Source organism: Seriola dumerili, unplaced genomic scaffold (assembly GCF_002260705.1).
Source record: "Seriola dumerili isolate Sdu_G_001 unplaced genomic scaffold, Sdu_1.0 BDQW01000138.1, whole genome shotgun sequence".
NCBI lineage: Eukaryota > Metazoa > Chordata > Actinopteri > Carangiformes > Carangidae > Seriola > Seriola dumerili.
The window spans coordinates 612,966-631,808 of record NW_019174393.1 but is presented as its reverse complement, the minus strand read 5'-3'; the positions used below and the strand labels follow the sequence as shown (position 1 = coordinate 631,808).

Sequence of the window (18,843 nt, the reverse complement as noted above, 5' to 3'; positions counted from 1 at the left end):
AAGTATCGTCTAAAAGTCTGAGTCAAATAAATATTAAATTAAATTTTGTGAATGTCGATTTGAAAACACATTTGTGTGTTGTGGTCGTCACGTCAGTCGACACATTTTCACACAGACGCACACACACACAGTTTCTGGTGTAGTTTTTATTTCTTCAAACATTTCACAAGCAGAAGAATCAAACGTGAAATAAAAAAAACATTCCCCTTTTCTCCACTTTCTCTTTCTGCCAGTTTTTGTTTCATCTGTTGCTGCGTTTTTAATTTCACGTCTAAAGCTTCGTCGACACTTAAGCGAATGTTTCTGACATGATGCTGGTTACAAGGGAAACGTGGATTATCAGACAAAACAGAGAGAAAAGACCCAGAGTCACATTCACTTACAATAATAAAAGAATATAAAAACTTTTTTAAAAAAAATACAGTAACTGACATAAGAATGACGTCTTCTGCAAACAGTGGATTTAAATCCCTTCAGGGTCAGGAACAAGAAAAATATAATTTAAGCTTTTCACTGTTAAAAATACTTTTTTATATAAAACTAAATCTTTTGAAGCGACTGTGGTCGAGCTCAGTGCTTCTGTTTGAGGCTCTTGTGCTTCTACTTCCAGTTTTGTGGTTATTTTTTACATTTGCTTTAACAAAATGAGAATTAGTGGTTTTAGTTTGTTTGAAGCGACATGACGACAGAGGATAGAGATTTTAAAAAAACGTCGTATTTGCGCGTCTCTACGGAAAAAGATTAGAGCCGAACTTCAGAGAAAAAAAAGGCACATTTTAGGGATTAATGTCTCATTTTGTTTTAACAATAAAATGGTTTTTATTTTTTGTGAATATTTTTGCCGCCCAAAACTTTCATTTTCATATTTTCTCAGTAACCAAAAACAAATTTCTCTTCAACAAAATAAATAAGATTTTGTGACCTGGAGACAAACGTTGTTTCATTAAAAACCAACATGGAATATTAATCTGGTGATGATTAGAAAAACATTTACAAACTTAATTAAACGGCAGATTCTGAAAGAAGAAGAAATCTTGTTGCAGCTATTTTATTCTTTAATTAGAAAATTAACAATCTCGTTTGCAGTCGCATCTCCTCAGAGACCAGAGGCACTTTGAAATAAAAAAGAAACTGGCCTCCTCCTGATACTGTAAACAGGAAGCTGGTGTCGCTCCCTCAGTAGCTCGGGGGGTTGTGCAGCTCCTGGTACTTGGGTGGCGGCGTGGTGAAGATGGTGGGCACCGTCATCAGGACAGTGGGTCTGTTGGGGTAACGCATCTGGTGGAGGATGATGGAGGACAGGATCATGCCCAGCACCTGGAAGGAAAACACAAGAGTCCGGTTCAATATCAGTCAATTTTTCACACGGACAAATCAATGAACTGCTGGTTTGACCTGCTCAGCAGAAGCTTTGTGACGTCTGAGGAAGTAACAAGTGAAACTGCAGACAAGCGCTCTTGTTTTGTACGGTGGCCCTGAGAGCTCAAAGCAATGCAGCTTCAGAAAACACATTCAGAAAACAATGTGTTTGTGTTTTCTTAAGTTGCAGTGTGTTGAGCTTCAGGGCCACCGTAGTTTTGTCTAAAACCCAAAGAGATTTGGTTTAATCTTTTAAGAACACATTTACAGGCGCCTTACGACACAGTAAAAGATCAAATGCAAGTACAAGGTGTAAAATACAAAATAAATTAGAATCAATATAATTGCATAAAAATAAAATGATTCAACGCTGGTGTTGGAGTTAAACAGAAGAGGTGAAACAGGAAGAGAATCAATATTATGGATATTTTTTTAAATGATTTGTCAATCAGCCCCATTAGATCTGTAGAAGAGGAGGTGAGGTGATTTTAACATCACCTGCTTTTTTAATTATTTTTCGGGGGTTAAAAATGGATGAAATGAATCTGACTGATGGAAACTGATCTGGAAGCAGCGAGACGACAGAAACACTCACCGCCAGCGTGAGCAGAGAGAAGATGACGCCCAGCACGACGTCGAGGAGCAGCAGGACGTAGTGAAGGATGATGGGAATGCAGGGCTGAGGACGGGAGGAGAGAGACATCGTCACTTTCTAGTTATTTTACAAGCAGCTGATGAATCTTTAACCAACACTCGCTCATATTTGAACCCGACGCTGAGTCACTCACCTTGGCGTAGACGGACATCTGCTGCTGCTGCAAGAGGTTCTGCAGGAGACAGAAACATGAAAACATCAGTCACCTGCCGTTTGAGACACAGGTGAGGAAGATGAAGACGACTGTCGGCGCGTCGATACTCACTCTGTAGTCGACGTTGCGACACGCTCCCATCTCCTCCTCCTCGGACGGGTCACACAGACAGGAGGTGGGGATTTCGTCCTCCCAGTCGGTGTAGCTGAACAGACCGCAGCAGTGCATCTAAACACCAGAGAAGAAGAAGAAGCAGGAGGGTTATCGATCGGGAAGAGATCGCAGCAGGGACGTGTCTGAAAGCTGAAATTATTTGCAGTCATGTCACAGTCGTGTAGCCGATCGATCGATCGATGGTTAAATGGCTTCGATAATCGTTTCATCGTTTCAGACGCTTTTCAAGCAAAAACGCCAAAAACGTTGATCCAGCTTCTGAAATGTGACGATTTATTCGGTTTCTCTTCAGGATTAAATCAATTCATTGTTTTTTGTTTATAAAAGAGTGAAATAATTAAAGAAATAAGATATAAGAGATCGAGTTTATGACAAAGGCTTCGTCCACACTGATATGTTTTCATTTTAGAACGGTGTTTTAAAACTAAAAACGACCAAAACTAAGACGACGGCTTTAGCCCCGGATCAGAAACGATCTCCGTCCTCTCAGACTAAAACCGCTGCAGCAGAGTTTCTGAAAGCGAGCAGTGTGGACGCTACTTAAGATGAGTTTTCAAACTAGAAAAAAAACGTTTTCACGTGTGAGAAGCTTAAAATTTGCCAACAGGAAATCACAGTTTCCCGCTTTGACTGGTTGGTGGATCGACCTCGACTGATGATTGAGGCAGGAAGTTAAAGAAGCTGCTTTCCTCTCCCACCTGAATCTAGAGCAGTTGGTGGAAAGTTTCCATCTGTAAAACCCACTGATCTGTGGTTTGACCTGTTTGTTTTTCACTTTACATACACTACTTTCATAGCAGATTTATTCCTTTAAATTTAGCCACTTAACAAGTCTGTATACGAGCTACATCCTCACCGCAACTCAATATCCCAGAATTCCCAGTTATCACCAAAAAGGCAGCAGCTTCTTTTGGAATATGAGGAAAGAAAAACACTTTAACAAGTTGGAGTTTTTGATGGTAAACTCCAATATTAAACATGGTGGTTAAGAGATTCAGAGTATGACACACACACACACACACACACACACACACTTTCCCAAACTTTTTTTTTTTCACAAACTACCAAATTGTGAAACTTAAAAACTTTGTTCTTGAACATTCTAGCAAACAGGAAGTAAAACGCCTGTGGTTTTTAAAGTTTCTTCATTAGAAAGTAAATACGGATGTGAGTAAGAGGTCGAGTCACCTTCCTCTTTAAAAGCAGGAAGTGGTAAATATTTGACCTGTAGACCAAACGGAGACAGGAAGTCCTCCCTGCAGTGGTAAAATAATCCACCTCCACTTGATTTACATTTCTGCCCAACAACTCAGCTACCTGTCGCTCAGGCAGCCAATCAGAGGCCCCGGGCCGCACCTCTTCACCCTCTGGGGGAATTCCGGGAACACAGGTTTTGTTTGTAAACCGTCCTGTCCCGTCTGCAGAGAGCTGCAGGCGAAGGCAGAGCCCAAAGACAAACAACACCAGTTCTGACCTGGAAAGTTTTGTTTTGTAAACAAATCGAATGGAGTTTAACGCGGAGCTGAAAAGAACAGAACAGAGCTGTCGTCATGGTAACGTGACTCGCTCCAGAAATTAAAACATCACTCACGAGTTGTTGGATTTCTTGTAACAATAAAAGAAAAAAAAATTTTAAATTGAATTTTTTTTTTTCCCCAGAAGCTGAAAAACACAAAAATGTTTTTGGGTTTTTTTGCTTGAAAAAAATGACGGAAGTGATGAATCGATTATTATAGAGATGACCGTTCCTTCTCTGTCATGATCAATTTATTGTTTCACGCTGTTGTGAAATAAGAAGTTGTGAGTTTTCACCGCTGTTGGTGTTTAGTTAGTTTCACCTGCTTCAACTGGAAATCTCGTACGGCAGTTACAGAACAACAGCACTCTGTCTGTTTTATGTGTTGAAACCTCATAAAACTCTTTGAAGTGTGTGTGTGTGTGTGTGTGTGTGTGTGTGTGTGTGTGTGTGTGTCTCTTACCGTGCTCTGCAAGCTGTTGACCATAGTCTGTGCGTCACCTGAAGCCTTATCCAGAGGCAGAAAGGTCCGGAACTTGGCCTCCATTATGTCCTTGTACTACGGAGCAAGTTCAACACACCCGGGTAAGTTTTTGTTTCTGGATTTGACTCTTTAAACTCTGAATTCTGAGATTAAAGTGAAAAGTTAGTAAGTAAAAACAAAGTCACATGTGGCCCTAATCCTCTTCCGTAGTATCAGATAAATAGTGAAACAATAATTTTACAGCATTACACTTTCCTATAATCATATTTGGAGTATCATTGGGTGAAGTTCTCCAAAGAAATGATGCTGTTTTCAGTTTGATCTCATGGAGGTCAGCCTCGTATGCAGCAGAACCAACAGTAGAACCAACAGCAGAACCAACAGTAGAACCAACAGCAGAGCGTCAGAGGTTGTTACCTGAGGACGAACGACAGCAAAGGGGACTCCAACTCTCAGCATCAGCAGACTGCCGACCACCATACACACCAGGAACTGCAGAAACAAGCACAGGAGTTGATGACTGCTGCATGAATGCTGGCCGACAGTTTACACACCACAAATTGCATCAGAGCGTTAGATCAGTCGGATCCTGCCGCGAATCAAAGTGTTTATTTCTGAGGTTTAATCAACTTGTCGCTGATGATATGAGACAAAAAGCAGCAAAATGTCATTATGGAATATTTGCAATGCTTAAAATGTCTATATAATAAATCCTGCACTTATCTATAGTCTGAGCCTTAGTGTCAATATTTGGACGTTATTCCCAAATATCTTACTGATCCAGTTAATAAGCAGCTTTGTTCTTGAGCCAGGCTCCAGCAGGAGATAATGTTTCTGCTGCGCATTAAAACAACTAAAGCAGCTGGTAGTTTCATCTCCGTGCTGACGTCACTGAGGTAAAATAAGCAATCCAAACACACATCAACAGGAAACCAGACAAAGAAACCAAACTAACCTCCCTGCTCTCATTTCTGTCCGTCATATCTATTTGTTTTTGTATCTCTCTGCGGGTCTGGTTTTCCCCTCAACACATCATTTTGATTTTGTTTAAAGCTCATAATCACATCGTCTCATTTTAGGAGAGTCAGTAACCGAGGGTTTTTCGCTGCTGTGAAGTAAAATGACAATTTGGAAATAAAGTAATTTCACATCCTCTTTTACTCTGAAGATTCATCATCATCATCCTGTGTCAGCTGATCTCTGTACTCACTATGACCAGGGACACTTTGCTCTCCTTATGGGCTCCGTAGGCTCCCAGGATGGCGATCACCATGGTGATGGTGCCGACGACGTAGAAGATGATGAGGGCGTCGGTCCGATTCTGCACCTGTGGAAGTAGAGACGAGCCACAGGTTCATATGTTTGTGGTTTTTTTTGAAGAGACATGTTTTGTTTGTTAATTCGAAGGTTGAAGGTGTGTTTGTTTCTTACATTTTGATAGGTGGTGAGGACCTGACACAGCAGACCGAGGCCGATGATGACTCCACCGATAATCTGAAACCAAAAAACACACAGTCTGATAAGATCCACGCCGACCTCCTGCAAACACAACAACTACCTGCGTTCATTTTCTTCAAAGAGGTGACGAGATAAATCTGAGTGGTTGCAAAACGAGGCCACACAAATTATATTCTTAGGCTTTTCCATTATCAATAACTCTGCTGATTATTTTCTCAATTAATTGTTTCACATCAGAAACCAGTGAAAAACCATGTCATTAAATGTCTTGTTTTATTAGGCCAACAGTCCAAAACCTAAAAATATTCACCTTACTATAAAGTTAAAAAACTGAAAACATTAATAAATTATAAAATTGTACACTATTAATTTGGGACCAGTGTGTACGATTTAGTGCCATCTAGTGGTGACGCTGCAGATCGAAACCAACTGAATACAGTGGCCTTCGTGTAATGTAAAAAACAGACAGGCCCTCTCTAGAGCCAGTGATTGGTTTGACCACTCTGAGCTACTGTAGATATGAAGGGCTCATTCTAAGTTAGATTCAGGTGATTTCACACTAATGAAAACATAATTATGAATATTAGATCCACCTAAATCCAACACACTGGTCCGTTACATAGTCATTTACATGGTGTCCAGTACATAGTTTGTCCATAGAGAGCCCCGCTCAGTATATAAACTTATATTGTCATTAGATTTCTTTTAACAGTAAGATTCTAACGTGCACCTTGCCAAATTAAAACTAACTGGTAAAACCAGAGCAGCTTGTTTAAACACAAGATAATGATTTGTCAGGACCGAAACTGCTCATGAACTTCAGACAGGGCGCAGCTCTTGTGAATACAAACCTCAAAGTCCAGATAAAAATCAGACTGACCTGAATCCATCAAGACAAACACTAAAGGATTAAACACTACTATAAAGGAACACAGGGGGGCTTTTATTGTGAAAAGACGTCTGAACAAAAGCTTTCCGTGGAGCAAAAACAGCTGCTTACTATTAAATTTAATTGTTGTTTCTCCTTCAGACTTACTGGAAACCAGATGAGAAAAAAAACTTAACAGCAGCAACACCCACAATCGAAAGCTTGTAAAACAACAACTATTTCGTCGACAGAGACTATTTTTTTCACTTTTCAAGATAAAATGTGAAAGTTCCAGCTTTTAAATGTGAGAATTTGATGCTTTTTCTGGTCTTATGTTACAGTAGATTTAGCATCTTTGGAGTCTTGGTTGTATGAACAAAACATCTGAATGCATCACACTGGACATTTTGTTCTACTTAATCACATTAATTATTAATCATCTGGTTTTCAATAGCTGCAAACTAGGGCTGCAACTAACAATATGAATGTACTCATCATTTTCTTGATTAATCGATTGAATAACAAATGTTGCAGAGACTAAAGTAACGTCAACAAAGATATTTCATTTACTGTCACATATGACAAATAAAAGCTGTGATCCTTATTCACATTTCAGAATAACAACTGAGCTGCAGATTTTGCTTGAAAATTTTCTGAAACGATTGATCGATGATCAAACTAGTTGCAGATTACTTCTCCTTTGCTCTGCTGCAAACACACTGAATTACCATAAAATGCTTAAAATAACATAATGAGCTAAAAAAAAAAAGGGTCTGATTCACTTTTTAAAACATTTGGACCCGAGACAAACATTTTCAACATCTACAAATACATTTACACTGATAACGTTGAAATAAACTTTAAAATGGGTCAAAAGAAACACATTTCTAACTTTTAATTGGTTGGTTTCACTTTATGTAGCCCTCCCTATTGTTGTTTTTCTCTTTAACAAACTTACTAATGGGTAAACTTGCTGATTTACAAACGATTTGAACGTGTAAATTAATATACATCGCTAAAGTTGTGCTTTAAAACCAGACCACTACGCACTTTTTATTCCCACAGGGATGGAGGTCAGACGCAGCCATTTGTAAGGTTTTAAAACTGTTAACTCACCGCGAAACACACGTTGAAGATGGTGAAGACCCGTTTGAGGCACGTGTTGACCTGAGTCATGTTTACAGCTGAAAAATACAACTAAATTTAAGAAAAAATAAACACGAGTTTGTCCGAAGTTTGAGTCCCGAGCGACTCCGACTGCTGCTGCGATGTGAAGTGAGGAGAATCCGCGAAGCGAGCTGGTTTTAGGTATAAGGTGGGACCGGCGGCGCGGGGGGCGGAGACAGAGAGGTGGTGGTTGTGGGGGGGGGGAGTGTCGGAGTTCTGGTAAATGACTGAAAATGAAGGGGAGTCGGGAGGGGAGAGGAGAGCTTCATTCCGGGAAGACTAGTGGAAAATTCCCGTTGTTGCACATGGAAGGAGGGCAGATACTTGGAGCAGATGGGTATTGGACCGGGGGGGGGGCGGGGATATGCCCAAATATGATTCTCTTATTAACACCACATTTGGGAAATTACAGTTTCTCTTTGACTGTCAGTAAATCACTTCCTGCAAAAATAAAGGTGAAAAGGTAAAAAACAAAACAAAAAAACATATTTAAAACAGATTTCAGACTGAAGAAGCTTCAACAATAAAATGCAACGTACACCCTGTTGCATCAGCAATACTGATCTATTAATATGATATTTCAGAGTGCTCCACTCACAGCAGCACGTTTTGTTGGTGTATTTGTGTCTCTGTGGCTGTTTTGTGTCTTTGTTCGGTCGTTTTTCAGCTCTTTGTCATTTTTAGTTTCTCTTTGTCATTTATGTCTCTTCCTACTCGTGTTTCATGTCTTTATGGTTGTTTTATGCTGCTTTGTATTTGTTTTCTGTTTTGTTTGTTTTGTTTTTTTGTCTCTGGAGACCTTTAGCTTGGAAACAATGCATGCTGGGAAGTCTGTTAGTGCTGATTGTGTTTCAGCAGGTCATCATCATCATGTCACCTGAACTAGTTGAATTAGTCTGAAATCAATAAAACTTATATCCTTATGTTAACTATGAAGAAAACATTAGTTGATTCCATCACATTCCTGCAGATGTTTAGTTAAAGTACTTTTTTTTTTAACATGCACAAACTTGAATTTCTTGTGCAGATTTATTTCACAGGTTTACAAAGGTTGATTTACAACAACAAACATTGGAATAACTTGTGAACATTACTTTACAAGCTCAAAATCATTTTGACCCTAACTTGAGCCCATACAGGGGTCGGGGGAGTAAATTAGCCGCCTCCCCTCATTGACATTAGCATTAGTGTTCCCTTTATTCCACTCAACAAAACAAAATTATATACAGTCAAAGAGTGAATGAATACGATGTCGTAAAAATAAAACTCTTTCTCATGGTGGAGTCTCATCTTGTTTTACAACCCTGTGTCAAATGATAAATAAATGAACCTTATAACCTTTAATTTATTTAGTATATATTGTGCATTATGACACTCCTTACTATTAACACCTGTAAGAGATGAGTTGGCTGTTCCAGTGGCTGCACGGGACTAATGAAGATAACTGATTATAAAAACTAGATCTGTAAAACTAGAGTCAACTCCTCGTGGTCGTATCCCTCCGCCACTCGGAACGTTTGTGCTAAGTTTGAAGGGATTGAAGAGTTCTCGGGATAATGCATTCACACGGCCAAAATCATGTTTTGTGAGGTCACCATGACCTTTACCTTTGACCAAAATCTGATCAGTTGATCCGTGGGTCCTAGTGAATGTTTGTGCCAAATGTGAAGAAGTTCTGTTGAGGTGTTTCAGAGACACTGTATGTCCGGAAAACAATATGACTCCTGCTCTGACTGTTGCCCTGGTCAAAGGTTGGTGCATTTGGTGTCTTTATCTGTCTGTAATTAAAAGTGAACCACAGGAGCTGAAATGAAACTTAGTCCAGAGCTCTGGCCCCTCCCCCATGACACGTGAGTTCAATGTGGAAACAAGCTTGTTGTTGTTATCCCCCAGAGAGAAGAGACGCACCGAGTGAAAAGACAGACACCTTTGTTTACAGACCGACTTCCACTGGAGGAGGACGGCTACACTACAGCTGGGAATACTGGGAATACTGCTGCTGGTAAATATACTGCACTTACAGCTGGTGGTGCACAGGAAATACAGGCTTGAGGAGAAGTGAAAGTAACTCAGACACGGACATGGCTTGCAGATCAGAACAGGAAGTTTCTTGTTCTCTCTGCCGTGACAATTTAAAAGATCCAGTCCTCCTTTCATGTAACCACAGCTTCTGTAGAGACTGTCTGTGCAGACACTGGGCAGACACAGACAGTCCTGAGTGTCCAGTCTGTAAGAGAAGGTCCTCGATGGATTTACCTCTTATTAACTTTACGCAGTCTGAGTCTGAGCTGCTGTGTCGCCTGCACTCTGAGAAACTCGGCTTCTTCTGCGTGGACGACGAGCAGCTGGTGTGCGGCGGCTGCAGAGATTCGGACACGCACAGCGGCCACAGATTCAAAGCTGCTGATGAAGCCGTGCACGACCAGGAGAGAAAACTTCAGGATCTCTTAAAACCTCTGAGAACGAAACTGACGCTCATTCATCAAATTAAAGGCAACTGTGATCAAACGGCTGAGCACATTAAAGTCCAAGCAGAGAGCACGGTGCAAATGATCAAGGAGGAGTTCAAGAAGCTTCACCGGTTTCTAGACGAGGAAGAGGAGGCCAGGATGGCTGCACTGAGGGAGGAGGAGGAGCAGAAGAGTGAGATGATGAAGGAGAAGATTGGGGCTCTGAGCAGAGAGATAACTGCTCTGTCAGACACCATCAGAGCGACGGAGAAGGAGCTGAGAGCAAAAGACGCCTCATTCCTGCTCAACTACAAGGCCGCGGCGGACAGAGTCCGGCAGCAACCTCTGCCCGATGACCCACAGCTGCTCTCCGAGGCCCTCATAGATGAGGCCAAACATCTGGGCAACCTGAGGTTCAGCATCTGGAACAAGATGAAGGAGATGGTCTCTTACAGTCCTGTGGTTCTGGATCCAAATACAGCTCATCCAGACCTCATCCTGTCTGAAGATCTGACCAGCACCAGACAAGGAAAGACAAAGCAGCAGCTTCCTGAGAACCCAGAGAGGATCGACCACTTCATCTCCGTCGTGGGCTCCGAGGGATTCGACTCTGGGTGTCACAGCTGGGAGCTGGAGGTGGGAGACAACACCGCCTTCTCATTGGGCGTGTTGACAGAGTCTAGCCCCAGGAAAGGAAACCCGTGGTCTGGACTTTGGAGACTGATGTTCTGCAGCGGAGAATACAAATCGCTCTCACCGTCAGACACAGGATCTGACGTGTCGGTGAAGAAGAAGCCCGAGAGGATCAGAGTCCAGCTGGACTGGGACGGAGGGCAGCTGTTGTTTTCTGATGCTGACACCGACACACACATACACACCTTCTCACACACCTTCACTGACAGGCTGTTTCCATATATCAGCACCTGGAGCGACGTCCCCATAAAGATTGTGGCGTCGAAGGTGTCTGTAATGGTGGAGCAACACAGTTAGATATGATGATGATGATGATGATGATGATGATGATGATGATGATGATGATGATGATATCAAGGACAATCGACTAATTTACCAATTTACTAATAAAACTAACTGTTTTCATTTCTCATTTATTTTGTACAGTTTTGAAATACATCTATTTTTTATGTGTTATGCTGATGTGTCCGACAGATATTACATTAAACTGTATCACTAGACAGAAAATGTATTAAGACGTATGTAATTAATATAATATCAGATATTTAGTCACTTTCAAAGTTAGAATATTTTTTTAATATTTTTAAAGTTTTTTTTAACAAAGTAATTTCTTGCCTAAATAAATATATAAATCAAAAAAACAGAAACAAATCTGACTCCTTTATATTTTGTTTTAATTTTGTATTCGATTAATGTGGCATCTCTTATTGTATTTATTTATTATTTATTTATTATGCCTGCAATGCAATAGCATTACTTATTTGTTTTATTCATCTTCCGTATCAGACAATATATATATATATATATATATATATATATCAATGCGTGCTGCTTAATCAGGAATGGTGTTCTGTGACTTTTCTTAGCGATTCAAGTAACCATGGCAACATAAATGGCGATAAAAGGTGAAAACATTCCCATAGAGAATGAATGGGGAGACGTCTTCAAAACGACCAAACCCAGCCCTCTTTGGAGCTCTACTGCTGCGTCGTACTTCATCGTAGAGAAATGGTTGAAACACTAAACGGGTCACAAGACTTGAGACTCTTTTGGGTTAAATCTGTATTTTGTATCCGTGCCGTTTCGTAGAAAGTGTCTACCTTAGCACAGAGACTTACAGAATTTGAATAGTAAGCCTCAGATTGATGGGAGAACCCGCCTCCTCTCCCACTGACTGCAATACAAATTCAGAAGCTGATTTCCCGAGAAAAGGAGAAGCGACTCTTCTCTGTAACTCGCTCCTCTGTCCACATCTTTGGCTCTAGAAACACCGACGCCACACAATCTGTGCACAAAGATCACGGTCCGCTCATGGTTCTGATAGGAGTTACAGTTCTTCCAGCTAGACACAGCTGTTTGACATGGCTCGTTAGGAGACTCTTTTATCTCTGTGATGTTTACAAACACAGACACGCAGAGACACACAAACACACTCACACACACACTCACACACAAGCAGAAAGCTGTTAACAAGTTAGTGCTCATAGAGAGAGTTTACAGTTCAGACTGGACAGTACAACAGTAAACACAGCAGCAGACATATTGAATTTACTTGCTAATTGGACTCATTAACTCTTACCCCTTGTACTCTAAAGTATGAGAGCATCTGTCCTTGTATGTGCATGTGCATGTGCATGTGGTATAGTGGTATAGCTTTATTGCAGATCAACTTCTGTTAGGTCATGTACATGTGTGTGTACATGTCTTGCTGTGGTTGTGGGGACACATTTGTGCTTGAAACCATCAGTGTGAGGTTATTGTGGCCAGTCGTGACGGCTTCAAGCTTTTTGAGGGACAGCTGCAGTGACTGAGGTCAGTGTCAGGATGAGTCTCTACGACATTAATGAAACTGATAATAACATCCTTTGTGCAGATTGAAACGTGAGGAGTGAAGACCACGCACCAAGCATCAGGCACATTCAAAAGTTCTCCAGGAATTTTCTAGTACCGGTGCAATCTTCTGTAATTGTGTCATCAGTTCTGCTCTTTCTTGTTCAACTTTCTGCATGATATAAAAATGTGTTCAACTGGTTAGGCTCTTTCCGTTCATTTTTCTTTTTAGGTTAGAAATTGAGTTTTGCAACTCTCCTAAGGTAGAGTCCTCTTTCCGTTATATTTTGTTTTTGATTTAAGCAGCACCCATTCTGGCCTTGTTTGTATTTTTGTTTACTTGTTTACCTTCCTGTTTACACAATGAATTTGATTTACCAATAACACCTGGTTTTATGTTGCTTTCCTTTTCCCCCTAGTTCCACAAAGGGTTTATATCTTGATGCTTCATGTGAGCAGTGCAACATCTACTGGCCTGAATGCAAAATGGGCAAATACAAACGTGTGTACGTCACAAATTGAATGTAAGTATAAGGGAAAGCATGATTGTATTTTATAATCCAAGCATAGATTTATATTCTGTAAAAGCAAATCAAAATATTTTGTATGCATCAAATGTGTCAATATCAGTCAAGTTAAGCTCAATGTCTTTGTTTTAACTCAGTGACAAAACTGTAAGTCGGTTTGCAATGTGAGCAAAGAACATGTAGCTTTACTTTTAAATGTCAGCTTTGGTGGTTGTGCTGTAAAGGTGCAATATAAGATGTGGCCAGAACTTTAGTTTAACATGTTGAAATAATGATTTAACACGCTCAACAGTGTGTGAAGCGGCTATAGTGGTGATGTCATGATCAAGATCTACATCTGTTGTATTTCAGAGCTATCTACTGAACTGCGCATGCGCACCAGCCAGCCCCGACCTGTCCTGTGTTGTAATACCACTTTGTGACACTAGACGCTGTGTGAGTCAAGTCTGCTCTCAGTCCCACGAAGAAGAACAACTTCCAGCAGCTCGAGGTTAGTATCACAGAAACACAGGAATGGCTGAACTTCCTAAAAGACGATATTCATCTGCATCCTGAAGGACCGCTCCCGACAAGAAACCACGTTCAACGGCAAAGAAAAGAAGCAACACGAGTAAATCTGGATGTGGCTTTCCGCCGCTGGAGACGGCTCCTGAGAGGAAAGAGATGCGGTTTGATGCCGAGCTCGCAACTTTCCTGTTAGCCCGGTGAGTTACATGTTAGCTCTTTAGCTAAAAGTATAACAAGTTCAACGACTGACAAACATTTCAGGTGGTGATATTGACGGTGTCGACAGACGTTTTAGCGGTTTACTAGGATTGTGTCTGTTGCTCTCGGCTGTTGTACAGCTAGTGACGTCAGTAACTTTAGGCTCATCTTGTAACTGATGACTGTAACTTGAGATTGTATGGAGCCAGTAGACCGAGTGAATACACGTCGATCGGTTCACCATGTTGTAACCACTTTACATTACTGTTAGGAGATCAGCCATGAATGAAAGTGCATTTCTCAGGAGATTTCATCATCCCTCTGTCTTTATCAGGACCTGAGCCAGTACAGATGCAACACCGCCTCCACCTGTCTCTCCAACGGCAGAGAGTGCAGACAGTGAGGAGGGTCTAGGTGAGTAACATGCTATCATTCACTTTGACTTGTCTTTACCACTGTGATTAAATCAGACCCACAGTGTAAACATGTTCATACTGCTGAATCTTAATAATGAATATACCACTGCCACAGATTTGTGCTTTGTATGTGACAGTCATTGACAGAAGCTCTTCCTCTTCTAGTGTCTTTGTGTTGCCTCACCACTAATGTGTTCGTTTTATTTATATAATATATATATATATTAATCTCTTCTACAAAGTCTTCACATGTACATTTGTTCAGATTTATTCATAAAGTCTTGTTGTTACTATAATGTTAAATGAGGTTTAAGTGGTGATTGATAAATCTCTTATGTTCTGAAGTCTTAGGCTGCCTCAAACATTTCGAGTCAAAGAGAAGCCCTTGACATGTCCTTACTTTTCCTTTTGTGTTTTCATAGGGATGGCAGAATCCACCTCGGGCCAGAACCACACCTGCAAGAATCGGTAAGTCTGCGCATGATTTAAACTACAAAATGTTAAGATAGTTAAAATGATTTCAAGTTCGTCATCTGGAAAAAAATGCACTGTATGTCTCACTGATTGATCTGTCCAGCAGCATCTCTAGTTTTTTTCCCAACAGCTGCTCCCACCAGGGAGTTTCTCTAGATGAGGTGTATTCAGGCAGAGTTCATGTTCTTACAGCTGCTTTTCACACCACTGCTGTGTGTGTACTAAAATCACACACAAATATTAACATTTGAAACCTTTCTCTCTCTCTCTCTCTCTCTCTCTCTCTCTCCTCTCTCTCTCTCTCTCTCTCTCTCTCTCTCTCTCCAGGTGACAAAGAAGCTGCTGCTGCTTCTTGAAACAGTTGCCTGGGTTACCAATGTTGGTGTGTTGGCTTTCCAGGATGGCGGCCTGATTTGATGACGCCACATCTTCGAGGTGACCCCCGGAGGAGCCGTATCATTGAGCATAGCGGTCTGAGCTGGAGGGGAAGCACAGGATGCTCGGGCCTGACTGTTGCCGTGGTGATCCAGAGATCTCCTGGGAGAGTGGAGGCTCCACTGTTGGAGGAGGACACATGAGGCAGAGGAGACGTCCTCCTCATCCAGGATCTCCACGTCACCCTGGACGTCTCTTTGCTGGATTCTCTCTGCATCCAGGACATATGGAGACACAGAGGAGCCACCAGCTGCATTCAGGACCCAGCAGGTGCAGCTGTACAGAGACTGGTAGACTGACAGAGGGCGGGGTCAGTCTTCAGGTTTCCACCTTCACCACTTCATCCCAGGTACATGCGTGTGTCATAGCTTGTGATTCAGTATATTGTGTATTATCATTTCATGCAAACATAAAATTAATTAGCAAGTTGTCTTCCCTCCCAGAGACCAGGAGAGGCCGCCCAGGTGACAGTTCAAGGCAGCGACGGGGAAGAACACCTCCTGTCCTGGGAAGGAGAGTCTCCAGAGGTGAGATTCACTTCAGATATCACTGTTTCCTCTAATGAATATCAGATCTATATTAACACACACTGTTCTCTGATTATCTTTCAGCTGTCTTCTTGGACTGAACTCGGGCCCTGCAAACTGGGCCAGTGTTAGCCGCCTGGTGGAGGCCGTTTGCAACCAGCTCTGCGTCTTCACCCGGTGGCCACGTGGTCCAGAGGGACAGCCTGGGCCCTCCAGCAGGGGTCTGCCTCCTCCTCCTCCTCCTCCTCTTCCTCCTCCTCTTCCTCCTCCTCCTCCTCCTCTTCCTCTTCCTCCTCTTCCTTCAAACAATGAACAGCCTACAGGAAGAGGAAGGCGGCCTGAAGCTGCTGTGGCAGATCAACTTCTGATAGGTCATGTATGTGTATGTATACGTGTGTGTGTATACATGTCTTGCTGTGGTTGTGGGGACACATTTGTGCTTGAAACCATCAGTGTGAGGTTATTGTTGTCAGTCGTGACAGCTTCAAGCTTTTTGAGGGACAGCTGCAGTGACTGAGGTCAGTGTCAGGATGAGTCTCTACGACAAGTCACGTCCTTTGTGCAGATTGAAACGTGAGGAGTGAAGTTCACGCACCAAGCAGCAGGAACATTGACAATTTCTCCAGGAGTTTTCTAGTTGTTTATTCTGTCCTCAGTGTTCACATTCACTTTCTTGCCTTTTACTTCATTTCTACTGTTGCTGATAGATGACAGTGACAACATGTTAAGAGCAGAAGGTGTTCAGCTCTAGCACAGTCACCACCTCCACAGGTGAAAGTATCGACCAGTTTAACATGAACACGGTGTTCAGTAGGAAACAGATGGAACTGCAACCTGGAGCAAAACCAGACTCTTCATAGATGTGATGCTGTGACCTCAGAGACGGATGTGTTCACCTCACACACTCTTTAGTGTGAACTGAACACTGACAGTTCAGATTGTGAAGCAGTTGTCAGTGTAGTACAGCTCATGTTCATCAGTTTTATTCAGAACTTCATTGTTGTCATTGAAAAGGTTTTTAATTAATAAACCTGTGATTAAATTCTACTGAGTATGTTTCTTCATATTTACCATCTGCCTCATGATGAATCTGACAGTCACTTTGGTAAATGAGTGTTTTCATTGTTATTTAAATTGGTAAGTTCATACGACAAATTAGAAAAGCACAAACTCTAGTATCTATCTGTAGATCCTGTATTGTCACTGTTGAAGGACGGACACATTTAAACATTTCTATCATGTTTGTTGTTGATTAAAGCAACATAGAAAGACTTTGAAGTTTTCCCTTAACTTGTAATTAATCAATGTGTTGTGATTTCTATACTGTGCTGCTGCTGCTGTTAAAATTCATACCAGACACGCTCCATTAAAAACCATCAACAAAGCAAAGCTTCATAAAAAACTGCATTAATTTCAACAATTTACAATCACCTGTAACTGACAAATTAGAAATAGAATACAGTTGTGAATGAAGGTGCAGGTGAACTTCACTGACACAAGACAAGTCTGCATCATAGGTTGACTGGAGCCGTCCGTAAGTGATGGAGGGAAGGTGTAAAAAGTCCAGGAGCCGTTATTCATCATCAGTCTTAGGGTTAGAATACGTTTTACACTGTGGTTTCACAGGTTAACGTTAGCACACATGCTAACTTCAACTACAATAACAAGTTACTCCTCACATATATGATATTTGCCAAATGGATGTTGGATGTGTGCAATTAGCCTGTAAGACTAATGTAACAGTTGTGGCAGCTAACCGTGTTAGCAGCATCTTCGCACGGCTCAGCCAGGAGCCTGTTGCTGCCAGGTTGCCGATGCAGGTGGGTGTACTTGGTGTCCTCGAGGACACAGGTCAGATCCACCCCTCCCTCCTCCCCAGCTCCACCCTCTCATCCAAACATGGTTTCTTCTGGCGCCAAAAAACCAAGATGGCGACGTCCATTAACCCAAACTCGAGGCTTCAAAACGGCAGTTCACAAACCAATAGGTGACGTCACAGCAGTTCGCCACTTGATACAGACACACACGCACGCACGCACGCACGCACACACACACACACGGTACAGTATACAGAACACCATATGTTAGTGTGCTAGCCTAGTGTGTGTGTGTGTGTGTGTATGTGTGTGTGTGTGTGTGTGTGTGTGTGTATGTGTGTTGTTGTTGTGTGATAAACCATTTTTCTGCTTTCCTCCCAGTGCATGCTGGGATACATTCCAGTACTTCTAACTTTTTGAATTTTGAATGTTTGATGTAATGAAAAAAAGTTTGACACCTTTCATCCAGAATTAAAAAGTTTGAATGTAGAAGTCACATAAATGTAAAACTAATAAGATTCACCCTGAAATTACAGAGAAGATCTTTAAATTGTTATTATGGACATTAACCTTTATAATAACAAGCTACATTTTAAATTACAGATAATTACTGTCATTTTACACAGATTTGTATGTAATTTAAGAAAGAAAAAATATATTGTATAAATAATACAGTAATCTTTCTTTACAAAAATGGGAAATAAAAGTAATTCATTATTATTGGCATAATGCTTAAAACAGAAGTTTGGCTGTTAATTCACAGATCATTTCTGTCATTTTACAGACTTTTGTTCACAATTTTTTTTAAAAAAACTGAAAATTACTGTAAAATTTTCAGTAGTTAACTGAAGAAATTTCACAGTCAGATATTAACCAGCCGGACTCAACTACAATGTGATGGTGGAAATGTGGAGACGTACCAGGGAACATTTGCAAGTCGACTGTTGTAGTTTTCAGCAGCTGCCACTAGATGGTAGTAGGGAGTCACTGGCTGTTCCGTTAATGACCATGACACAGTGTTGATGCTGTTTTTACTACTTGATCTTCACTATTAAAGACAATGTTCATGTTCAGCGACAAGACTGAAGGATCAATTCATAGTCTGTGATACAGTTAAAATGATAATTGTGTCAT

General features: G+C 41.2%; 2 protein-coding genes across 2 annotated transcripts; one reads left to right on the top strand and one right to left on the bottom strand.

Annotated features, from left to right (window-relative positions):
* Nucleotides 1–1,032: 1,032 nt before the first annotated feature.
* LOC111224563 (leukocyte surface antigen CD53-like) lies at nucleotides 1,033–7,952 on the bottom strand. The gene is made up of 9 exons (XM_022749103.1): nucleotides 7,785–7,952; nucleotides 5,774–5,836; nucleotides 5,553–5,669; nucleotides 4,760–4,834; nucleotides 4,322–4,417; nucleotides 2,280–2,396; nucleotides 2,148–2,186; nucleotides 1,955–2,038; nucleotides 1,033–1,317 (listed from the first exon to the last, which is right to left on the bottom strand). The coding sequence occupies exons 1-9, from the start codon at nucleotides 7,842–7,844 to the stop codon at nucleotides 1,177–1,179; spliced, it is 792 nt and encodes a 263-aa protein (XP_022604824.1). The 5' UTR covers nucleotides 7,845–7,952; the 3' UTR covers nucleotides 1,033–1,176.
* A 1,750-nt stretch (nucleotides 7,953–9,702) lies between these two features.
* On the top strand, nucleotides 9,703–11,610 carry LOC111224562 (zinc-binding protein A33-like). The gene has a single exon (XM_022749102.1). It carries the CDS (start codon nucleotides 9,917–9,919, stop codon nucleotides 11,273–11,275), a length of 1,359 nt encoding a protein of 452 aa, XP_022604823.1. The 5' UTR covers nucleotides 9,703–9,916; the 3' UTR covers nucleotides 11,276–11,610.
* The last annotated feature ends 7,233 nt before the right edge of the window (nucleotides 11,611–18,843 follow it).

Bases quoted from the DNA above. Each gene is read 5' to 3' on its own strand.
- LOC111224563 (XM_022749103.1), bottom strand. From the start codon at position 7,844: ATGACTCAGGTCAACACGTGCCTCAAACGGGTCTTCACCATCTTCAAC. The intron at 2,187-2,279 runs GTGAGTATCGAC...TGTCTCCTGCAG, and splicing joins GTCGCAACGTCGACTACAGA to AACCTCTTGCAGCAGCAGCA. The intron at 1,318-1,954 runs GTGAGTGTTTCT...TTTTCCTTCCAG, and splicing joins TCTCTCTGCTCACGCTGGCG to GTGCTGGGCATGATCCTGTC.
- LOC111224562 (XM_022749102.1), top strand. From the start codon at position 9,917: ATGGCTTGCAGATCAGAACAGGAAGTTTCTTGTTCTCTCTGCCGTGAC.